Raw genomic sequence first — 18,629 nt, 5'->3', positions numbered from 1 at the left:
GAAAGACTTTGCTATTTGCTCAACAAATTTTCATTTCAACATTTCTCACACTTCACATGCTGCAAATCAAATGTAATGGCTACTAATTGGGAAGACAAAGTTGCGACCATGCTTCTGGCATTCAGCATGAGTTTAATGGAATCGTAAATTAGAATTGGATTTTCAAAGTGACATGTGAGGCTAACTATCTGTGTAGTACTACCCCTGCAGTTTTATTTGTTCATTTTTGGATGGTAACACTGCCTTTCTGCAGTATTATTTATCCCACGGAGAAGCTCAAATTCTTATGTTCCTCATATCTTATGCTCCTGCTCTGTGATTGGCTTAGATAGACGACCCATTTTCTGCATGTGGTTTCTGAGGAAATAGTGTCCCTAAATCCAAATATAACTGGTATGATGCACCTGTTGGATGGATATTCTGAGCCAAGAGCCTTAGTGCTTGGCTGGTTGCACTGTATGTGTCCTGGGCTTCACAGGTAAGTAGTAATAACTGTGTTTTCTTCTGCTAGCAAATGAAAGAAACAGCTAATTATGATACAGCTGTGAGTTAGGAGATGAGGGAGGCTTACGTTCTCCCATAACCATATTCCCAAATCATACTGACGGCAAATATGGGGCTTAATTGCAAACAGTAAGTGCAGTGTTACAAATGTGCAAAATACACTATAATTTACCCAGTGATGAGAATCCAGAAATATACTCTGCGACTATGTTTTTCAGTGGGGTTGTTGAGCAGTATACAAACTGCTGCAGGCATCTGGACTCTGCAGTCTGTGTACGATTCCAGGAGCAGGGACGTTTCGGGCTTTGTAGGAGGCCCCCATTAATGAATCTGTTCTGTGAGAAAACAGGAGCATTTTCCAAGTAGGTCCCACATCCCAGTTGAAGATGGCACTGAAGGGTACGTGTCACACCCACTGCTGCTCAGAGGGGCATTGTTGAAATGGCCATTAGTGGGAAGCAGTGATACCAGATTTTCTGGTCCAATCAGACAGTTGCTGACATCCACCTTTCCCGGTAGCTTTCCCGGGAATGTCCTGGACTTTGGACATGCTGATACCTGTGAGAGGTCAGAAGTCTCCCAGAAATCAGCGATCTTTTGGACAGTTTAGAAGTTAAGTTTTTATCTCCTCTTGTTTGCCCCCTGAAACTTTCACAATCCTGTTAATTCCCGACTGACAGATTCCACGTCCACAGTCGTAATGCGAGGGACCCCCCGCCTTCAGTCGTAAGGTGTGGACCCCCCCTGTCGCAATGGGGAAGCAGAGGTTACCATCCCTGTTAAACTCAGTGTCTCTCTGAGGTCAGCTATGCACAGGTGGGACGCCTGTAGCTCTTCCGTACTCTTTCCCTTGGTAACAGAAGTTCCAGGTGATGCATTACAGCGTGGGAATATTCATGAGGAGGTGTGCCCGAGGATAGCACATCCATCTCCACAGCGATGTTCTTCTCTGCATTAATATTTATAACGGGCCTCAAATTGGAACATTTCGATTTCATAAGTAGCGGAGACTGGGAATTGAGTCTGGGGGTGATTCTGTCGTGGAAGAAAACTGCCTTCATAAAACACTTATTCCACCCTTTCCACAGTATGACATCTCAAATCGTCTGTAAAAGAAATTATGTGGAAAATTTTCATCAAATGTTTGACTTTATGGCAAATGACGCAATGTGTAGTGTCAAGTATCATCAAACTAAACATGGAATAGTTTGTAACGATGCCACATTATTGAAACAGTCCGGTGCTTTACGAAGGCTTGGTTTAGGAACGATATGATTTAGTTAAATAGGAGACCAGGATTTCTAATACCACACCGGCTTGCTTTTTCATATAATGGTGCGAGCTTGTGGTCACAAATTATTTTTCGGTCAGTCTCGTATTTATGTCATGCAACACGGGTGTGTGAAATGAGAGCCATCCATCATTGCGTGGTGTGATGTGCGATTCGGCTGTTTTCGTAATCAGTTCAGTGAGTCATTGTAGTTTGTTGTTTTGGGCCGCCCTGGCAGATGTGATGTGACAGATTGACGTTCCACAGCGACTCACCTGGATTCTCGCAGCTGGTAGCTGAGCTTTGTCATATAATTACAGACCACTGGCCAACTGCCACATCCATTTGAAGGAGCTTTACCAATGGGGTTAGCAGGAGGGACATAGCCTGAGATGCTATGGCTCTCTCCAGAAGGGTCCACGTAGACCAGGGCTACAGGTCCTAAGGGCCACATTGTCGACAGGTATTTACTCCACCCATGCACTACGACACCTGCTTTCACTAATTACTTTACCTCCTTGGCTCAGGAAGTGAGGGTATTACAGAAAACAGTTGCATGTTTGGAGCAAATACCTGCAGACACTGTGGAATAGCCCTGACAAAGTCCCTTCTCAGTGTTGACCTGTTGAGAACAGGCAAGATTGACCTTTTCTTCCAAACCTCATGGGGTAATTCTTCAATTTAAGCACATTTTCTGAGGGGTAAGTTTATTGAGTGCACAACTGGCTTGCAGCCATTTTAGGAGACATTTTGGTAGATGTTACTGTACAACAATTTTATCACGCTCGTTCATGTTTGACATACTGTGACTGTGGCATCATTTAAAAAATCTCTCAGCAGGCTAATGGTCAGGGTTTACAGCTCCACTGTCAAAGAGTAAAACATTTTCTGTCAAGTACAATCTAGTGACCAGCCTAGCGTAGCATGACAAGCAGTGTCACAAAAAAGGAATGGCATCGCACATTATCTAGTAGTGTAACAGAGTGGTATAGTACAGTGTATATAATAGTCTGCTATAATCAGTAGCACCCACAGAAATACTGTAATTGTGCATGTGACCATCTGGGCACCCAGCCTGAATTCCAACAGTCTCCAGGTTTCCATGGTGACTAATTATACAATTAGGGACTAATTGTGTTACTATAGCTGATAATCACTGTTACTCATAAGTGCACAACAATACATCGGCTGGCTTACGGTTAAATGTGGAACAGGAACGCACAGGCAACGTCCTAAACGATGACAATGATGAATCAAAGTGTCTTACTGGCACAGTGCATAAAGGCCTGTTTGATTTATTTTGCTCATCTGGCAATTTGTCTTTAGACCACGGGACATAGACCAGCAAGATACGAAAGCGCAAAAAGGAATCGGAGATGGACACACACAATGTACAAACAGCATCGGACAGAGCAGAGCAGTGAGGGACGGCTTGATTTGCGTGATCAATCACTGGAGGCATTGATCAATACAAATGTTCTCATTGGAAAGTGCCTCACCCAGGAGTACTTTAAAGAAGCATGTGTTAATCCTCTTAAATGGTAAATGGACTGCGTTTATAGTGTTTTTATCCAAAGTGCTTTTACAATTAATGCTTCTCGTTCACCCATTCACACACACACACAAGGGCAAGGGCAAGGTACCAACCAGCTCATTGGGAGCAATTGGTGGTCAAATGTCTCACTCAGGGACACTTCGACACACCCAGGGACGGGGAATCGAACCGGCAACCTTCCGCTTCCGAGGGCCGCTCTTACCTCCTAAGCCATGTGCCCCCGTTGTTACAGAAGGAAAGCAAAGTATAAAGCATATATGAGCGATACATTCACACAGGATAGTTGTTCTCTGCGGATAAAGCCAGATGGAGAACTTGGTATCTTGCTGCACAGTAGGCTATTTTCCAAAAGACTTTTTTATTCAAGGTTTATGGCAATGGAAATGGACATTACACACAGCACTGGAGCATTAAAGCCGTTTAAGATCCCGTTGGAAGATATTAACGGTCTGGAGAAACGCTACTCTCCGTCATTACACAACTTAGAAATAGTCCACTTGACCCTGGTAAGGCAGAATTCATAAAACCTACTATAAATTTGAGCAGTTGAGGAATGCATATGAAACAGCCATAGCGCAGGTTCACAGTAAAGACCCACTATAAACCCCAAGTGGATTAAAACCTTTGTCAACGTTACATAAAACCACACAGAACATTACGACCTTGCTCAAATGATAAAACAATGTTCAGTTAATCAGCTCATACATTTCTGAAAGGTGATTCTTTGGCCAAAATAAGATTGCAGTCTGGATGTCGAAAACAGTCCACTTGATACCATTCCAGGCTTTAATGGGCACTGTTCTCAACTTCAAAAATTACAAGCAAAAACTAAAATGTCTTTGTATCAATTCTGGGGCACAACTATAACATGGGTCAGTTTAAGGCCAAATGCTGGAATTCTGTCGATGCCAACAGAAGTGTATTTTCAGGGTTGCCGACTCTCACACTTTGGGCATGAGACACACACTTTCATGATCACACACTTTCATGGTCTCTCATGATCTCAATGGTATGCCCATGTCCTTAGCTATCTCAATAGCACCTTCACCCCCTCACTCCAACACCAACTACAATCAGTAGCACCCTCATCTCAATAATGGTATGCCCCGTCATCAAAAATCTTGGGTGCAACCCAGTCCACACTCTCAATCACCCACCAACAAAATAAATCTCACACCAGCCAGCTCACCAATCCTGCCAACTCTGGCATCTTTTAATGGGCAATTTCTCCACGCATCAACATCAGTCCATGGAAGGAAATCTAGTAAATCAGCTGATAATTATTACATGTAACTGCAAGATTTTGAGCATTTTTCTTTAATCAAATGTGCCCCTGTTTTTAGCTACATGCCCCAGCTGCAAGCAGCTTGTCTTTTTTTACATCTTTTTTTAACATGGTAGAGAAGTTTGCTCATTCTAAATCAATACTTCCCACTTCCTCACAGTAAATATTATTTATTTTAAACCGTGGAAATTATTATATTCTTGATAATTTATTGCTCCATTGTCTAACACACTCCAATCAGTACGTGTCAACAAGCATAAACATTGATCTGTGAGTCTTCTCTGGATGAAGTGGTAGTTAAAAGATGAACTGAGACAGGGTTACTGCTAAATAGGGATTGCTTGACTCATAGATATCTACCTCTTGCTTTTGAAGGACTGAAATACCTGAAGAATAACAACCTGATTAGTTTTCCAGGCCGTGAAAATGAAATAAGAAATCAAAGAGCTTGGTTGCTAAGTAACATATGGTGCTGAACTCAATTGCAAGCTTAACCTCAAAGTGATAGGTCAGAGCCACAGCTCTGTGTACACTTCGGCTTTAGTGAACTGTAAAGGTGGCTAACAGTGACAGTGGCTAACAGTGACGGTGACTAACAGTAATAGTGGGTAACAGTGACAGTGGCTAACAGTGACGGTGGCTAACAATGATGATGGCTAACAGTGATGGTGGCTAACAATGACGGTTGCTAACAATGAAGGTGGCTAACAATGGATGGTGGCTAACAGTGACGGTGACTAACAGTGACGGTGGCTAACAGTGATGGTGGCTAACAGTAACGGTGGCTAACAGTGACGGGTGTCTGCATTGCAGTGTGCACTTGCCGTCACCCTGCCAGGAGCATCATAGGATGGCTGAAAGTTTCCTGGCATTTCTTGGGTTTCATGATCCAACAGGCCGCCACCTGCCATGGCCCTGTTCCACAAAGCAGGATTACTGAGCTAGCCAGATAATTGCACAATGTAGAACCTAAGACAGCTCCTTTTACTTCAATCCAGATTCGTTCCAGATTTGGTTGGAGTCTGGGTTTTACTCAGTGCAGTTATCTGACTAACTCTAGTTAGCAGTAATCCTGCTTTGTGGAACAGGCTGCAGGAAGCACAAGAAGAGATCAGACCTGGGTCAAATAAGTTATTGATTTGGATTCAATTCCTGTGCTCGATTGATCTGGTCTGGTGCAATTGAGCCAACAAAAGGCAGGGTTTGCACTCTTTGAGAGTATTTCATAGGCTCCAATACACCAGACAAGCTCAGTAAAGCATAGAAAAATATTATATGAATCCAAAACAATTATGTATTTCACTTAATACAATTATGTATTTTCAATTATGGATTCCCAATTATCCAAACTGAATGAAATTGCTTGAAATTTGCTGTGACATTTTGGGAACCAGAAATGTGGTTTGAGATGTCTAAATGATCTCTCATTATAACTCATAAGGTATGAATTTAGTTTAACAATCATTTCAGAACGTCACTAAACTATGTCCACAGAGTAACAGTATTCATTAGACAGTAATGAAATATGTTGCATAGTATACCAGAGTTTATAGCAAAGTGAGAAGGACAATCTTTGCTCCCAGCATAATACATGGCATGGATGTTTAACATTTCTTACATCCTTGTCCAAGCTCTCTCTATGGCATCTGACATGAGGGGCCTGTCTGCTTTACTGCCTCATTAGTGTAATGCCTAAAACGAGCACTCAGATTAATCCGTTGCTGATCAGGGCCATAAACATGACCATAAACCAATCAGAAACAATCGTTGGACAGGGGAAATGATGATGCCTAACTCCTGCTTTAAATGTGATCCTTATCTCGTTTCTCGCTGATCTGAACCGGTTCCCGTGGGGAAGATTGATGAGGGATCCCTGCAGTTTTTGCAGTCTCAAGATGAGCCCAGCATCCTCGCCTGCTGCTTGTCTCTGCTAACTATAAAACAGCAGATAGCAGATGTTGCGGCAGATATTCCGGGGTTTCGAGCGTGCATTCTGAAGTACAGCCCTGGGTTGAATGTAGAGGAACACTCCGGCAGTACGGCGCATGAAAAGGGGATATGAGCCTTGCTCGAGCGAGTCCTGCCCCTACAATTCTGTAATCACCACTGCACCATGTAGACAAGCAAAACACAGCAAACCAGATACAAGTAGCCTGGAATGCTTATCAGTGCAATCCAATGATAAGAGAAATGCATGTTTGTTTGAATGTGCATTCAGTAGCCCTTATCTCCAGTTGATGTTGTTACTGTGGCTAAAACACAGTGTACTGTAATAGGAAAGTGCTTCATAATAACTTAAGTAAGTTGATAAAAATAAAAAAACATTTGTTCCGTATTTTTTTTGCCACAATTGTACAGTTTATCTCCCTGAATGGTACACTGTCTTAGCAAAAGTGACTGTCTTAGCAAGTGCTTCAGTCTTGTAACAATTTTAAGTTAATGTTTGCTTGACAAGTGAAATGTTCTTGAAAACCTTGAGATAGGTCAATAATTGTCTTATTGGCATATATGTTCTTATATGTTCTTATATGTTCATCTTAATTGGCACAAGAGTAAAATAAAATCATTAAGCATGAATATAAGTTAAAATACTTGTTATTTTGGGTTTTTTTGCAGTGTAGTCTATGTGCAGTAGGGTTAATGCAGACTGCCTTGCATCCTTGCATTGGTGCCAAACGGAGAGCAAGCAGCTCCATTTGTTTACATGGCCAGTGTAATTCTGGTGTGCTGCCAATACATGTTTTCATCAGTCTGTCTTAACCTAATGTTAATCACACTGGGAGAAGAAAGGGCTAGGCCAGAAGGAGGCTTTTTTATTATTTAGCATCTCAGAGTCTGGAATTCACAAATTATGTACCAGCAGGCTCTCATACGGCCCTGCTGCTCACTCAGGAGAGCAAAGACGGTCGTCCTTTGAAACATACACCTGTCACCAACTGCTTCGTCATTGCAGGCCTTGCACACACAGACCGGGGTCGGAGGAAGCCTATTCATGCGCCCCACGGGCATCCGGTCGGCCAGCAAGGGTCGCTGGAGCAGCGAAGAGCTATCCCTGCCGATAGTTAGCACTAGACCCCCGTATCCCTGAGCAGCGCAAAGCCAGTTATGCTCTGTGACTGTGAGCCGATGGCCACAGTCAGCCCTGGCACCGGATTCGATCTGAGACCGCGGTGCTCACCGTGGTGCTTGCTCAGATGAAGTGGCACTTCTAGCGAGCGAGTTACCCAGCTGCCCCAGGAGGGAGGGGTCGTCTCCGGGCCCACCCCAGGCCTGGAGACAGGGCTCTACAGAGCACAGGCCCAGCGATCAAACAAGAGTCAGTCGCTTTAGCGCAGAGGCTTAATGAGCTGCAGCTGGGACCTAGCCTGTGAATGGAGCCGGGGGATCTAAGGACCTGGAGCGACCCTGCTCTGCCCAAACATCTGGGGCCTCCGATTGGCTCCTGTGCTCCTGCCCCCACCAGGTCATATCCTGTGTGAGAATTTGTAGAGCCTTCTTTATAAGCAACACAATAGCTCTGCATACAGTATGAGGGCCAGAGGATTGAGTATAATAGCCCTAGAGAATGAAAGAAAAGAACGGATCAAAGAAAAAAAAATCTATTAGATCATGAACCCAGTGATGTCCATGAGTCACAGATTCAATGCAGTCATAAAACATAAGGGGTATGCAACAAAACATTGACTTTGCAAGTCATGTTCTCCCATTACTTATGCTGACTTGAAATAGGGGAACTTGACTCATTGAATGACATTGCTGTAATATAGTTCAATGTCTGTTTAAAGAAAACACATTTAATGAATGTAGACATTGTGAAATTTACCTGTCATTTACCTGTCTAATGTAAAAATTGGATTAGTGCTGGGTAAAAACGAGTAATATAGCTTGGAATATACTGTAAACACAGTGCGGTGCGCTTTATTTAACTAAATAAACACAATTACGTGTTTTGTCTGAAAATGAAAATGAAAGGCTTATTCATTTGCTTCTCCAAAGCAGCAGAACCAGCGGAGTAATTGAGTATCTCCTCAACCCTATCCTTCTGACTCCCTCGCTGTCTGGCCTCATTAGTGCGAACGCAGGGTGGAGAACGGTCTTCCGGGTAATTAAAGGCCTTTAGAAATCTCCCCGACAACTTCCAAGGGGTCACGTGACCATAAAATAGTCCAGTTACTGAGCACATTTGTAGTTTTGTGAATGCTTTAAACAGTCTCAACTCTAAGCTCTGGAGTCACATCGGTATCCACACTTGAATGCGTAGAAAAGTAAATACAGAAAGTGCATTGATTGGATTTGCTATGGACCCTCGTACGAACATCTGTAGTTTATTATGTTTTCTAAATGCCTGGGTAGTTGTGGTTTTTTTCATGTCTAAATGACAACCACCCAAAGCAATACATTTAAATTTTCCCTTTCCCTGCCTGCTAGTTTTCCCTGAAGGGCCGTGTGCAGTAATAGCTTCGCGGTTTCCCACGGTCCTCTCGCTAGTTTCGGGTCCGCTGCGTGATGCCAGAGACGGGCCCGCTGAGATGAATTGCTCGGCGCGAGCGCTCGTTTCAGCCCGGCGTCTGTTTTACTGCGTCTGCGTGCGGACCGTGATCAGGAGGGGCGGCCTAATGGCTGTTCAGCTCACCTCCGTTCAGCCTCAGGCCCCAGAGCGCCACCTCGGACTAATCGCTCACCCAGGTCCCTGTAAGCTGCGCCCCTGCACAGATTCTCTCATTAACTAAGGAAAGTATTAGCCTGGACTGTCAAGCGCCTGATCAGATGATGGAGCGCGGGCACCTTTCTGATTTCGCCCGCCGGGCCTTGTCAGCTGGAGTCAGTGATTCAGTCCTGACCTTCGTCATGTTTATCCAGGTGTCAGTGATTCAGTCCTAACCTTCTCCATGTTTATCCAGGTGTCAGTGATTCAGTCCTAACCATCTCCATGTTTTACCAGGTGTCAGTGATTCACTCCTGACCTTCTCCGCATTCATGTTTATCCAGATGTCAGTGACTCAGTCCTGACCTTCTCCATATTTATCCAGGTGTCAGTGATTCAGTCCTGTCCTTCTCTGCATTTATCCAGGTGTCAGTGATTCAGTCCTGACCTTCTCTGCATTTATCCAGGTGTCAGTGATTCAGTCCTGACCTTCTCTGTGTTTACCCAGGTGTCAGTGATTCACTCCTGACCTTCTCCATGTTTATCCAGGTGTCAGTGATTCACTCCTGACCTTCTCCATGTTTATCCAGGTGTCAGTGATTCAGTTCTAACCTTCTCCATGTTTATCCAGGTGTCAGTGATTCATTCCTGACCTTCTCCACGTATATGTTTATCCAGGTGTCAGTGACTCAGTCCTGACCTTCTCCGGTTTTATCCAGGTGTCAGTGATTCACTCCTGACCTTCTCCACGTATATGTTTATCCAGGTGTCAGTGATTCACTCCTGACCTTCTCCACGTATATCTTTATCCAGGTGTCAGTGATTCACTCCTAGGGGCGGGGGGGCCATGCTCGTACAGGTACACCCCTGGCGACAGCTAGATTCGGGGGCTATGATGGGTTGACTTTATAAAGGCCCATCCTTCTGTGCACACCATGTGTCGCAGATGACGCCCCAGTTCTGTGTGTGCAGATGGAACCGCCACGTAATTGCGATAACTGCCCCTGGGCCCCAGTGAGTTTGTTCCTATTACCCTCTGATTGATTGGCCCCACCTTTTTTGTTTTTTTCCAAAGGGCTTTCATGTTAACAGTTAGAGGTTAAATTAGTTTTTCTCATCCTCTGCTCTAGCTCCTTCATAGTTCAATCTCTACCACACTCCTCTCTCTGTTCCCCTCTCTACTACACTCCTCTCTCTGTTCCCCTCTCTACCACTCTCCTCTCTCCCCCTCTCTACCACTCTCCTCTCCCCCTCTCTACCACACTCTCCTCTCTTTCTCCCTCTCTACCACTCCCCCCTCTCTCCCCCTCTCTACCACTCTCCTCGTGTTTCTCTATTATTCTGCTAAGCTCTCTCTCTTATCTGACTCTCTCGCTTCCACTTTCCCGGACGACATTTTTGTGGTGAAAAGTTGGTGAAACGTCCATGAATGCCTTCTAGGCATTTAGGTGAAAACATGGCTACATTTGGGAGAAAAGTAAAAAGTTTACTAGGACATAGTCAGGCTTTATCTCGGTAAAACCTGGATGTTGGAGTCCATGATGTTGGCCTAGATTTACACCCCTCCAGACGGCATGAGTCCAGCTCTTGCTCACTGGGTTCTCTCTCTATTTCCCTTACAGATCTAGCTAGGCTATATCTGGGTAAAACCTGAGCCTTATTACAGTTAACCTAGTCTGTTTTATTGTACGTAGCTCTGGATAAGGGCATCTGTTAAATGCCTGTAATATAAGGTAATGTAATGTCAAAACCTAGATTTTCCAGCTTTTTCTTACTGGGTTCTCTCTCTCTCTCCCTCTCCCTCTCGCTCTCTCTCCCTTCTCTCTCTCCCAGATGTGGCTCGGGCGATCGAGCTCCTGGAGAAGCTTCTGGAGACGGGAGATGTCCCGGGGCACAAGCTGCAGTCGCTGAAGAAGGTGCTGCAGAGCGAGTTCTGCACCGCCATCCGTGAGGTGAGTCAGCGGGGCAGAGAACATCCAGGCCCGCGACCCCGACTCGCCCGGTCCTCACGTTTCATGAGCAGGGAGCCGAGACGATTACCCTCACCCTCACCCGCCTGCCGGTTAGATTACTTTACTCTCCAATGGGAAATTACGCCGGTCTGGGAGAGAGAGGAGGCGAGCGTGTGTGATATTGCTGTGTCGGGTGGTCAGTGCCTCTGGTCCCAATGGCTGTGGAAGGTGGAATTCTGTTTCCCGCCTCTAAAACGACTGTGTCAGTGAGAGGTCTTCATCACGGCTGACAGCTTTGGCGAGAAACAGAAAAAAGAAAACTCAACATAAGTTACATTTTAGAGCGTCAGGGGTCTAGGGGCTCGGCTGCAGCCGGTTGCTAGCCAACCACAGTTTCCAGTGAATTATGTTTCCCTGCAAGCCGCGGCTTCGTCGCTAAGCAGATGGCCAGGCCTCTAGGTGGTCTCGCAGAATAAAAGACAGGAAGCTCTCTCTGTGCTGAGAACAATTTTAATTATGAGACTCATTACCACGGTGACATACAGAACCACGGCACAGATGCTATTGTTCCATAATGCTCCTGGTTATGTCACCGGCGATCAGTGACACAGCAGTCAGTGATGGAAATGAATTACAGCCGCCAGACGTTGATCATAAAAACTTTCCTCTCCCTCCGAGAGCGTGCGGTACGGCGCGTGATGCTTTTAATCATGTTGAATGTAGAAATAACCTGGACTAGACGTAGTGATGAGGATCTGTAGGGCGGAATCATTCCTGTTCATTACGTTGAAATAATTGAGAGTGATTTACAATGGAAGAGAATGTGAGTGACTCAATTCAATTCCATTTTATTTGTGTCGCGCTTTTCACAGCAGACTGTCCCAAAGACGCTTTGCATAGTAAACAGAAGGGAAGAAAACATGGGAAATATCAGCCCTAAGCCCCCAAACAGCATATGAAGTAAACCAGTTGGAAAAAAGCCCTCAAATAGTGGCGAGAAAAAACTCCCAGATGGGAAGAAATTTGGCTATAGGGGGATGCCCATCCTCTGCCTGTCTATAGGTTGAGATGGTAACAGTTCAGGGATTAAACTAGCAGGTAATCTAGAAAGCCCACATGGATAGATGTAGAGAGTCCACTTGAGTTATGTTGTATGAGTGAAGGTACCTGACCTGGCTAACAGCATTCCCACACCAGTGTATGTAGTGGCAAAATCACTAACCAAGCATTTTAGTCTTGAAATAAGACTTGAGATTTTAAGCGTGTTTTAAGGTACTGTTTGCTTGACAAGTGGAAATTTCTTATTCCATTGGCAAATCTTGAAATGAGTCAAACTGTCTAACAGTATTTTGTCTTTTTAGCAAAAAACTGGAAATGAGATTTTTAAGTCTCAATATAAGACAAAAATACTTGTTGCACTTGACTTTACTTTTTTGCAGTGTAAAGCACACAGTGTTAATCTGGTGAATTAACCTATGCCAAAATAGAACCATAAACCATGAAACCATAAAAGCATTCATCTTTTCTCTCATCTAAGCTGCGGCCTACTGTAAACTTATTTCTACATTGGCATGTTTAAAATTCTGTTTACATACGTATTTCACTACAAGTGTATGGAATACATCACTGTGCGCAGGATACCAAGTGACACGCTCCAAAGAGGGTCTACCAACCTGGTGTTCCTTCTCTGGATCGTTCGAGCGCGTGCTCAGATCAACAGCCTGCCTCTCCCAGCCGGCTGTCAGTTCAGCTGTTCACGCCGGTGCGCTCAGTGCTGTGTGACATACAGATCTGCTCGTCCCGTTTCCATCGTGCCGGAGTGTCAGTCCTCCATGCGGATTCCCCGCGGTCGCGCGTGTCATTGAGTGCACGCGTGCAGTTACACGCACCGTCAGATCACATTAGTATGCAGGCGGGTTTTGAGGAGTTACTCGCCTCTTTCAACGACTCGGATTCAAAGTGCAGAGTGACTCACCTTTCTCAGCTATCTTGATTCAAACTGCTTAGTGACTCGCCTTTGCCAACTGCCCAGATTCAAACTCCAGAGTGACTTGCCTTTGCCAACTGCCAAGATTCGAACTCCAGAGTGACTTGCCTTTGCTAACTGCCCAGATTCAAACTCCAGAGTGACTTGCCTTTGCCAACTGCCCAGATTCAAACTCCAGAGTGACTTGCCTTTGCCAACTGCCCAGATTCAAACTCCAGAGTGACTTCCCTTTGCCAATTGCCCAGATTCAAACTCCAGAGTGACTTGCCTTTGCTAACTGCCCAGATTCAAATGCCAGTTTATCTTGATCAACTGTCATTCCTCCAGCCTTGGTGCTAATGCAAGATGGCTACACATTAGAATCGTGGCTCATGACACTCGCATCTTGCTTGCAATACAAAGGCACATACCTTCACCGGCAGATTCAGCCAGGCTAGGTCAGTGAGTGAGATTTGCGATGTTAAAGATATAGTTCATATATTTGGGAATTATGATGTGGTAGCGCTTAAAGAGTCAGTGCTTTCTTTGTGGCCCATTGCGTTCAGAGCTGTATGCCATGGGTGGCACGTTTATCCGACACTGCAGCGCTTCAGTCAGCGTGAGGCCCTTGAAAATCCTTTCTGGTGGAATTTTTTCCTGAGGACTCACACAGTGGTACTTATAGGGGGAAAGGTGACAGATGTTCTGCTACCACAGGGGGGTATCAAACATGCAAATTTAATTTCCCCTCCTGAATTCACTGTCATCACAGTTACTGCTCCTGCCTCACAATGACATCGCTTGTAAAAAATAAAATCACCACATTTAAGACAGATGCTAGTCGTACTCTCTGGTAGCGGTGTATTGGATTAAATTGCCCTGTAATATAAATTCCCTGCAGACTAGCAGAGTGGCATGGTTCCACACAGAAGCTTATGTAACCCTACACACATGCATTTGTGGTTAAACTCATTGTGGCATAATGGTGTCACTTCATATTGACCTCCCACTCTTTGGAAACGTCAGCAAATAACACAAAAACGGATATTGATTTTGGTACAGTTCTGGTGTATGTTTAGCTTTTCTTTATGAAATGTGAACTATTCATTATTCATCAGCGGTCAGACAGACATTAATAAGTGACTTGATGGACACTTGTTTACATTTCAGGTGCGTTCAGTCTGGTCTGACCTCTGTCTTAGTAAGAGCGGGAGCGAGCGTCAGTACAGCTGCTCTAATGATGTTCTCTTCCTGCTAGGAGAGGGCACGTCTTCACCTTCATGATTGCTTGTCTTCTACCTTTCATTTTGCATAATAATGCCAGCGAATGGCCACACACATACGCTCTGACGGGGCTTTCTAATCAAAAGGGCTCATCGTAATCACCGGCCTCTTAGCCAGCAGAGGCTCGGTTAATGACATGTAATTACCTATGGGGGCGTAATCCTCACACCGTAATGACTGCAGCATCCAAACACAGGTTTGTTTCAGGGGCGGACTCCGGGGCAGAGGAAGGTTAGAAGAATACTCCCTGTCAGAGTTTATCGCAGAAGGCGGAAATTCAATTACTGCCTATCATTTTATTAATAATAAAAGCTAGCAACATGCAGTGGGTTTATAAATTATAGTTCAGCCACAGGCAGTCTCCCTTCAGCTGCTCTGAGCGAGCTCATTTCACAGTCTGATAGGCAAACACAATGGAACACAGCACCAGAACTGTCACAGTCCAAACACATAGCGCAGAAACCTTAAATGGCATTTCTACACACGCAGAGCAAAGGGCTAAAAATTAAATCCCCTTACGTGGCATCAAGATAATTTACGTCAATTCCCGAGTTTCGGCGTGGAGTTTAGCGTGGCGGGTGACTGTGTGTGTGACAGATGAACGAGGGAAATGCCCGCTAAGCTAAAAGAGCGAGCGGTGAAATTGGATTCTGAAGAGCAGCGCTCTTCCAGATAGTTTCTGTCAGCAGTCGTGGCTTTCCACGGGAGAATGGGTGTAAATGGGTCATCCCAGCCCACCGGCTGGTTAAACCAAGAAGACACAACAGTAATGGCTGCCATCTCTAACCAGCTGTAAGAGACATGAGGTTGACTGAAATCCCGGTCTGTTTTCACTTAGTCACATCCATGTTAAAATGCATCAACGGCTTTAATTTTTTTCCAGAAAAACAACAAGCAGATTATCTTCCAGCTATCGTTTGTATTCAATATGCGTGCCTATTTAGAACATCAAATGAATAATTGAAGCATATTTCACCAGTAATATGAAATGAGTAATATGAAAACATCCGAGCATTTTTCTGGCTATTCTCTGAAGACTATCTGTTGCGGTTTTGTCCGAAGCTTTGTGTGTGCTTCGTGCTATTCCAGGACATATCCCGTTCGCCGAGCCCAGACAGAAAAACAAGCCTGTGGCTGTACACAGCACATCACTGAGTTCACAAACAAACCCTCCTCCAGCCTCACTGACAGACCGTGTCCCCTGCTCTGTCTGCTGGCTCCATATAAAAATGTCCTTCAAAAAAATGGACCTTAGTTAATAAAAGCCCCCTCGCCATAAAAATGCAGCAAAGCAGACAGAAGCACCTGGGAGGTAAAGAAGAAAAGTCATGCAGAGGCTATAGCTGTAGAACATAGAGAAGAGCAGAGAAGTAGCCTAGCAGGGAGGTAGCATAGCAGGTTAGTAACCTAGCAGGGAAGTCACATAGCAGGTTAGTAACCTAGCAGGGAGGTAGCATAGCAGGTAAGTAACCAAGCAGGGAGGTAGCATAGCAGGTAAGTAACCAAGCAGGGAGGTAGCATAGCAGGTAAGTAACCAAACAGGGAGGTAGCATAGCAGGTAAGTAGCCCAGCAGAGAGGTAGCCTAGCAGGAAGGTAGCATAGCAGGGAAGTAGCCTTGCAGGGAGGTAGCATAGCAGGTTAGTAACCTAGCAGGGAAGTCACATAGCAGGTTAGTAACCTAGCAGGGAGGTAGCATAGCAGGTAAGTAACCAAGCAGGGGGGTAGCATAGCAGGTAAGTAACCAAGCAGGGAGGTAGCATAGCAGGTAAGTAACCAAGCAGGGAGGTAGCGTAGCAGGTAAGTAGCCCAGCAGAGAGGTAGCCTAGCAGGGAGGTAGCATAGCTGGTAAGTAACCTAGCAGGAAGGTAGCATAGCAGGTAAGTAACCTAACAGGGAGGTAGCCTAGTGGGGAAGTAGCCTAGCAGAGAGGTAGCCTAGCAGGGAAGTAGCCTTGCAGGGAGGTAGCCTAGCAGGAAGGTAGCATAGCATGGAAGTAGCCTAGCAGGGAGGTAGCATAGCAGGGAAGTAGCCTAGCAGGGAGGTAGCCTTGCAGGGGAGAAGGCCTGCTGTGTGATTCATGCTCTTAGGCCAGGCTAATTCCAGTCAGCTATCAGATAACACATAAATGGTTGATGAAAATATACACTCAGTGAGCACTTTATTAGACTTATTGTTTTAGACTTATTGGTCTTCTGCTGCTGTAGCCTATCCACTTAGAGGCTCGACGCGCTATTTGTGTTCAGAGATGCTCTTCTGAATACCACTGTTGTAATGGGTGGTTATTTTTGTGTTATTGTCACCAACCTGTCAGCTTCAACCAGTCTGGCCCTTCTCCTCTGACCTTTCTCATTAACAACACATTTTTATCCACAGAACTGCTGCAAACTGGATGTTTTTTTGTTTTTCACACCATTCTCTGCAAACTCTAGAGACTGTTGTGTATGAAAATCCTCAGAGATCAGCAGTTTCTGAGAGTTTCTCGAACCACCCTGTCTTGCGCCAAACAATCATTCCACAGTCGAAATCACTGAGATCACATTTTTTCTCCATTCTGTTGGTTGGTGTGAACATTAACTGAAGCTCCTGACCCGTATCTGCCTGATTTTATGCATTGCGCTGCTGCCACACGATTGGCTGATTAGATAATTGCATGAATAAGTAGGTGTACAGGTTTTCCTAATAAGGTGCTCAGTGAGTGTATGAACACATAATAAAGGGAGCAGGTCATTCAGCCCATCTGGGATAGTCACGTGGCTCCAAACCAGAGAGTATCCCGCAGTTCGGACTTTAATACCCCAAGGTTTTCTTCCTGCACTACATGACCTAGAAAACAAAACAAATTACTTTTGATATCTGTACTGGATTTAGCTTTGGCTAATTTTCTTTAAGTGTTTGGGAATATGTTCTGCTCAGCAGTTCAGCATACCTCAGAGCCAATGCTAGCATTCACCTTAAACTCTAATAAATAATTAAATGTATTTTTTTTTATCTGTTAAATAAAAATTATTTTAGCCCTAAATTATTATTTAAAAAAATTACCTTTTATAATATACAGTAACACAACCTTGTTGGTTATCTGCCAAAGTGGCTTCTAGAATAGAAAATTCAACCAGCCGCAATCAAAATTTTTCCAGCATCTGGCTGGTCGTGGGTGTTAAGTCCACACCATGCGGTCTGTTCCACAAAGCAGGTGTACTGAGTCAGCCAGATAACTGCACTGAGTACAACAACCAAAAAGATAACAGCTCTATTTGCTTCAGTCCTTGTCCAAAAGGAGGAGGGTTTGTGGTTCTACTCAGTGCAGTTATCCAGCTAACTCGATAGTCCTGTGTTGTGGAACAGGGCCCTGATCTCAGTGCTCACCTACTGGTCAATCAGACCCCACTAGTCAGCCTGTTAAGCTAAATAGAAGGGTTTTTCCTCTAACGTGACCTGCAAACTGTGGCGTGAGAATAAGTGGTGGGTATAATTTGCAGGATAGCTCATGATTACATTCTTCCTAATTAATAGCAGACATATGATTGGCCATTCAAAACTGAGAAGGGCATTAAAATAATTATCCAAAGACAAATAACTCAAAATGGCTCTAAATCAAAGGCCACAGAAGATGGTGGAGTCTCACTTTCTGAACACACTCATTATTCTTGCATTATTCTCATAACTTTAGTACTCACTGGTTTCCTTTAAAGTCAATTTAAACTAAGAGTTTAGATCGCTCCATTACGTGCATAATTCATAAATGGACAATTGCATTTCATCACTGGAGTACAATTTGCATATCTTTGAAAACAGACCAGAAGAGATTCAGGTTCATGAATAAAAACTCCCATAGCTGTCTACTTCAGAGATGGTTCTGAAATTAAATATTGCCTTTAGTTTCATTGTTCTGGGAAACAAAGTCACTGTTGTTTCCTTGAAGGAGTGAATTTTTCAAAGTTTCCACAAAAGAATAGATGAATTATTCAGCAGTCAAAAACAATTTACACCTCTACCTGCCGTTCTTGAATTGTATTACATTTTCTATCTCGATTACCTGAGCACATTTTTCAAAGCATAACTCATTTTTGTCATCACGTTTGCCAAAATGACACTCTCATTACGCAAAATGCAGCAAGACATTCAAAACATTGAATGCATTGGACAAAATAAAATAAGTTTACCAAAACA

General features: G+C 44.3%; 1 protein-coding gene across 2 annotated transcripts in view; it reads left to right on the top strand.

Moving 5' to 3' along the window:
- Positions 1 to 18,629, top strand: part of lin7a (lin-7 homolog A (C. elegans)) — a 46,077-nt gene that overhangs the window by 7,716 nt on the left and 19,732 nt on the right. For both annotated transcript variants that reach the window (XM_061250808.1, XM_061250809.1), the window contains exon 2: positions 11,093 to 11,211. In XM_061250808.1, the coding sequence (XP_061106792.1) occupies positions 11,093 to 11,211 (119 nt within the window). The remainder of the gene's footprint in view (positions 1 to 11,092; positions 11,212 to 18,629) is intronic.

The sequence above is a fragment of the Conger conger genome, chromosome 8, assembly GCF_963514075.1.
Source record: "Conger conger chromosome 8, fConCon1.1, whole genome shotgun sequence".
Lineage (NCBI taxonomy): Eukaryota > Metazoa > Chordata > Actinopteri > Anguilliformes > Congridae > Conger > Conger conger.
The sequence above is the reverse complement of the archived record's forward strand: the minus strand, read 5'-3'. Positions and strand labels throughout refer to the sequence as shown.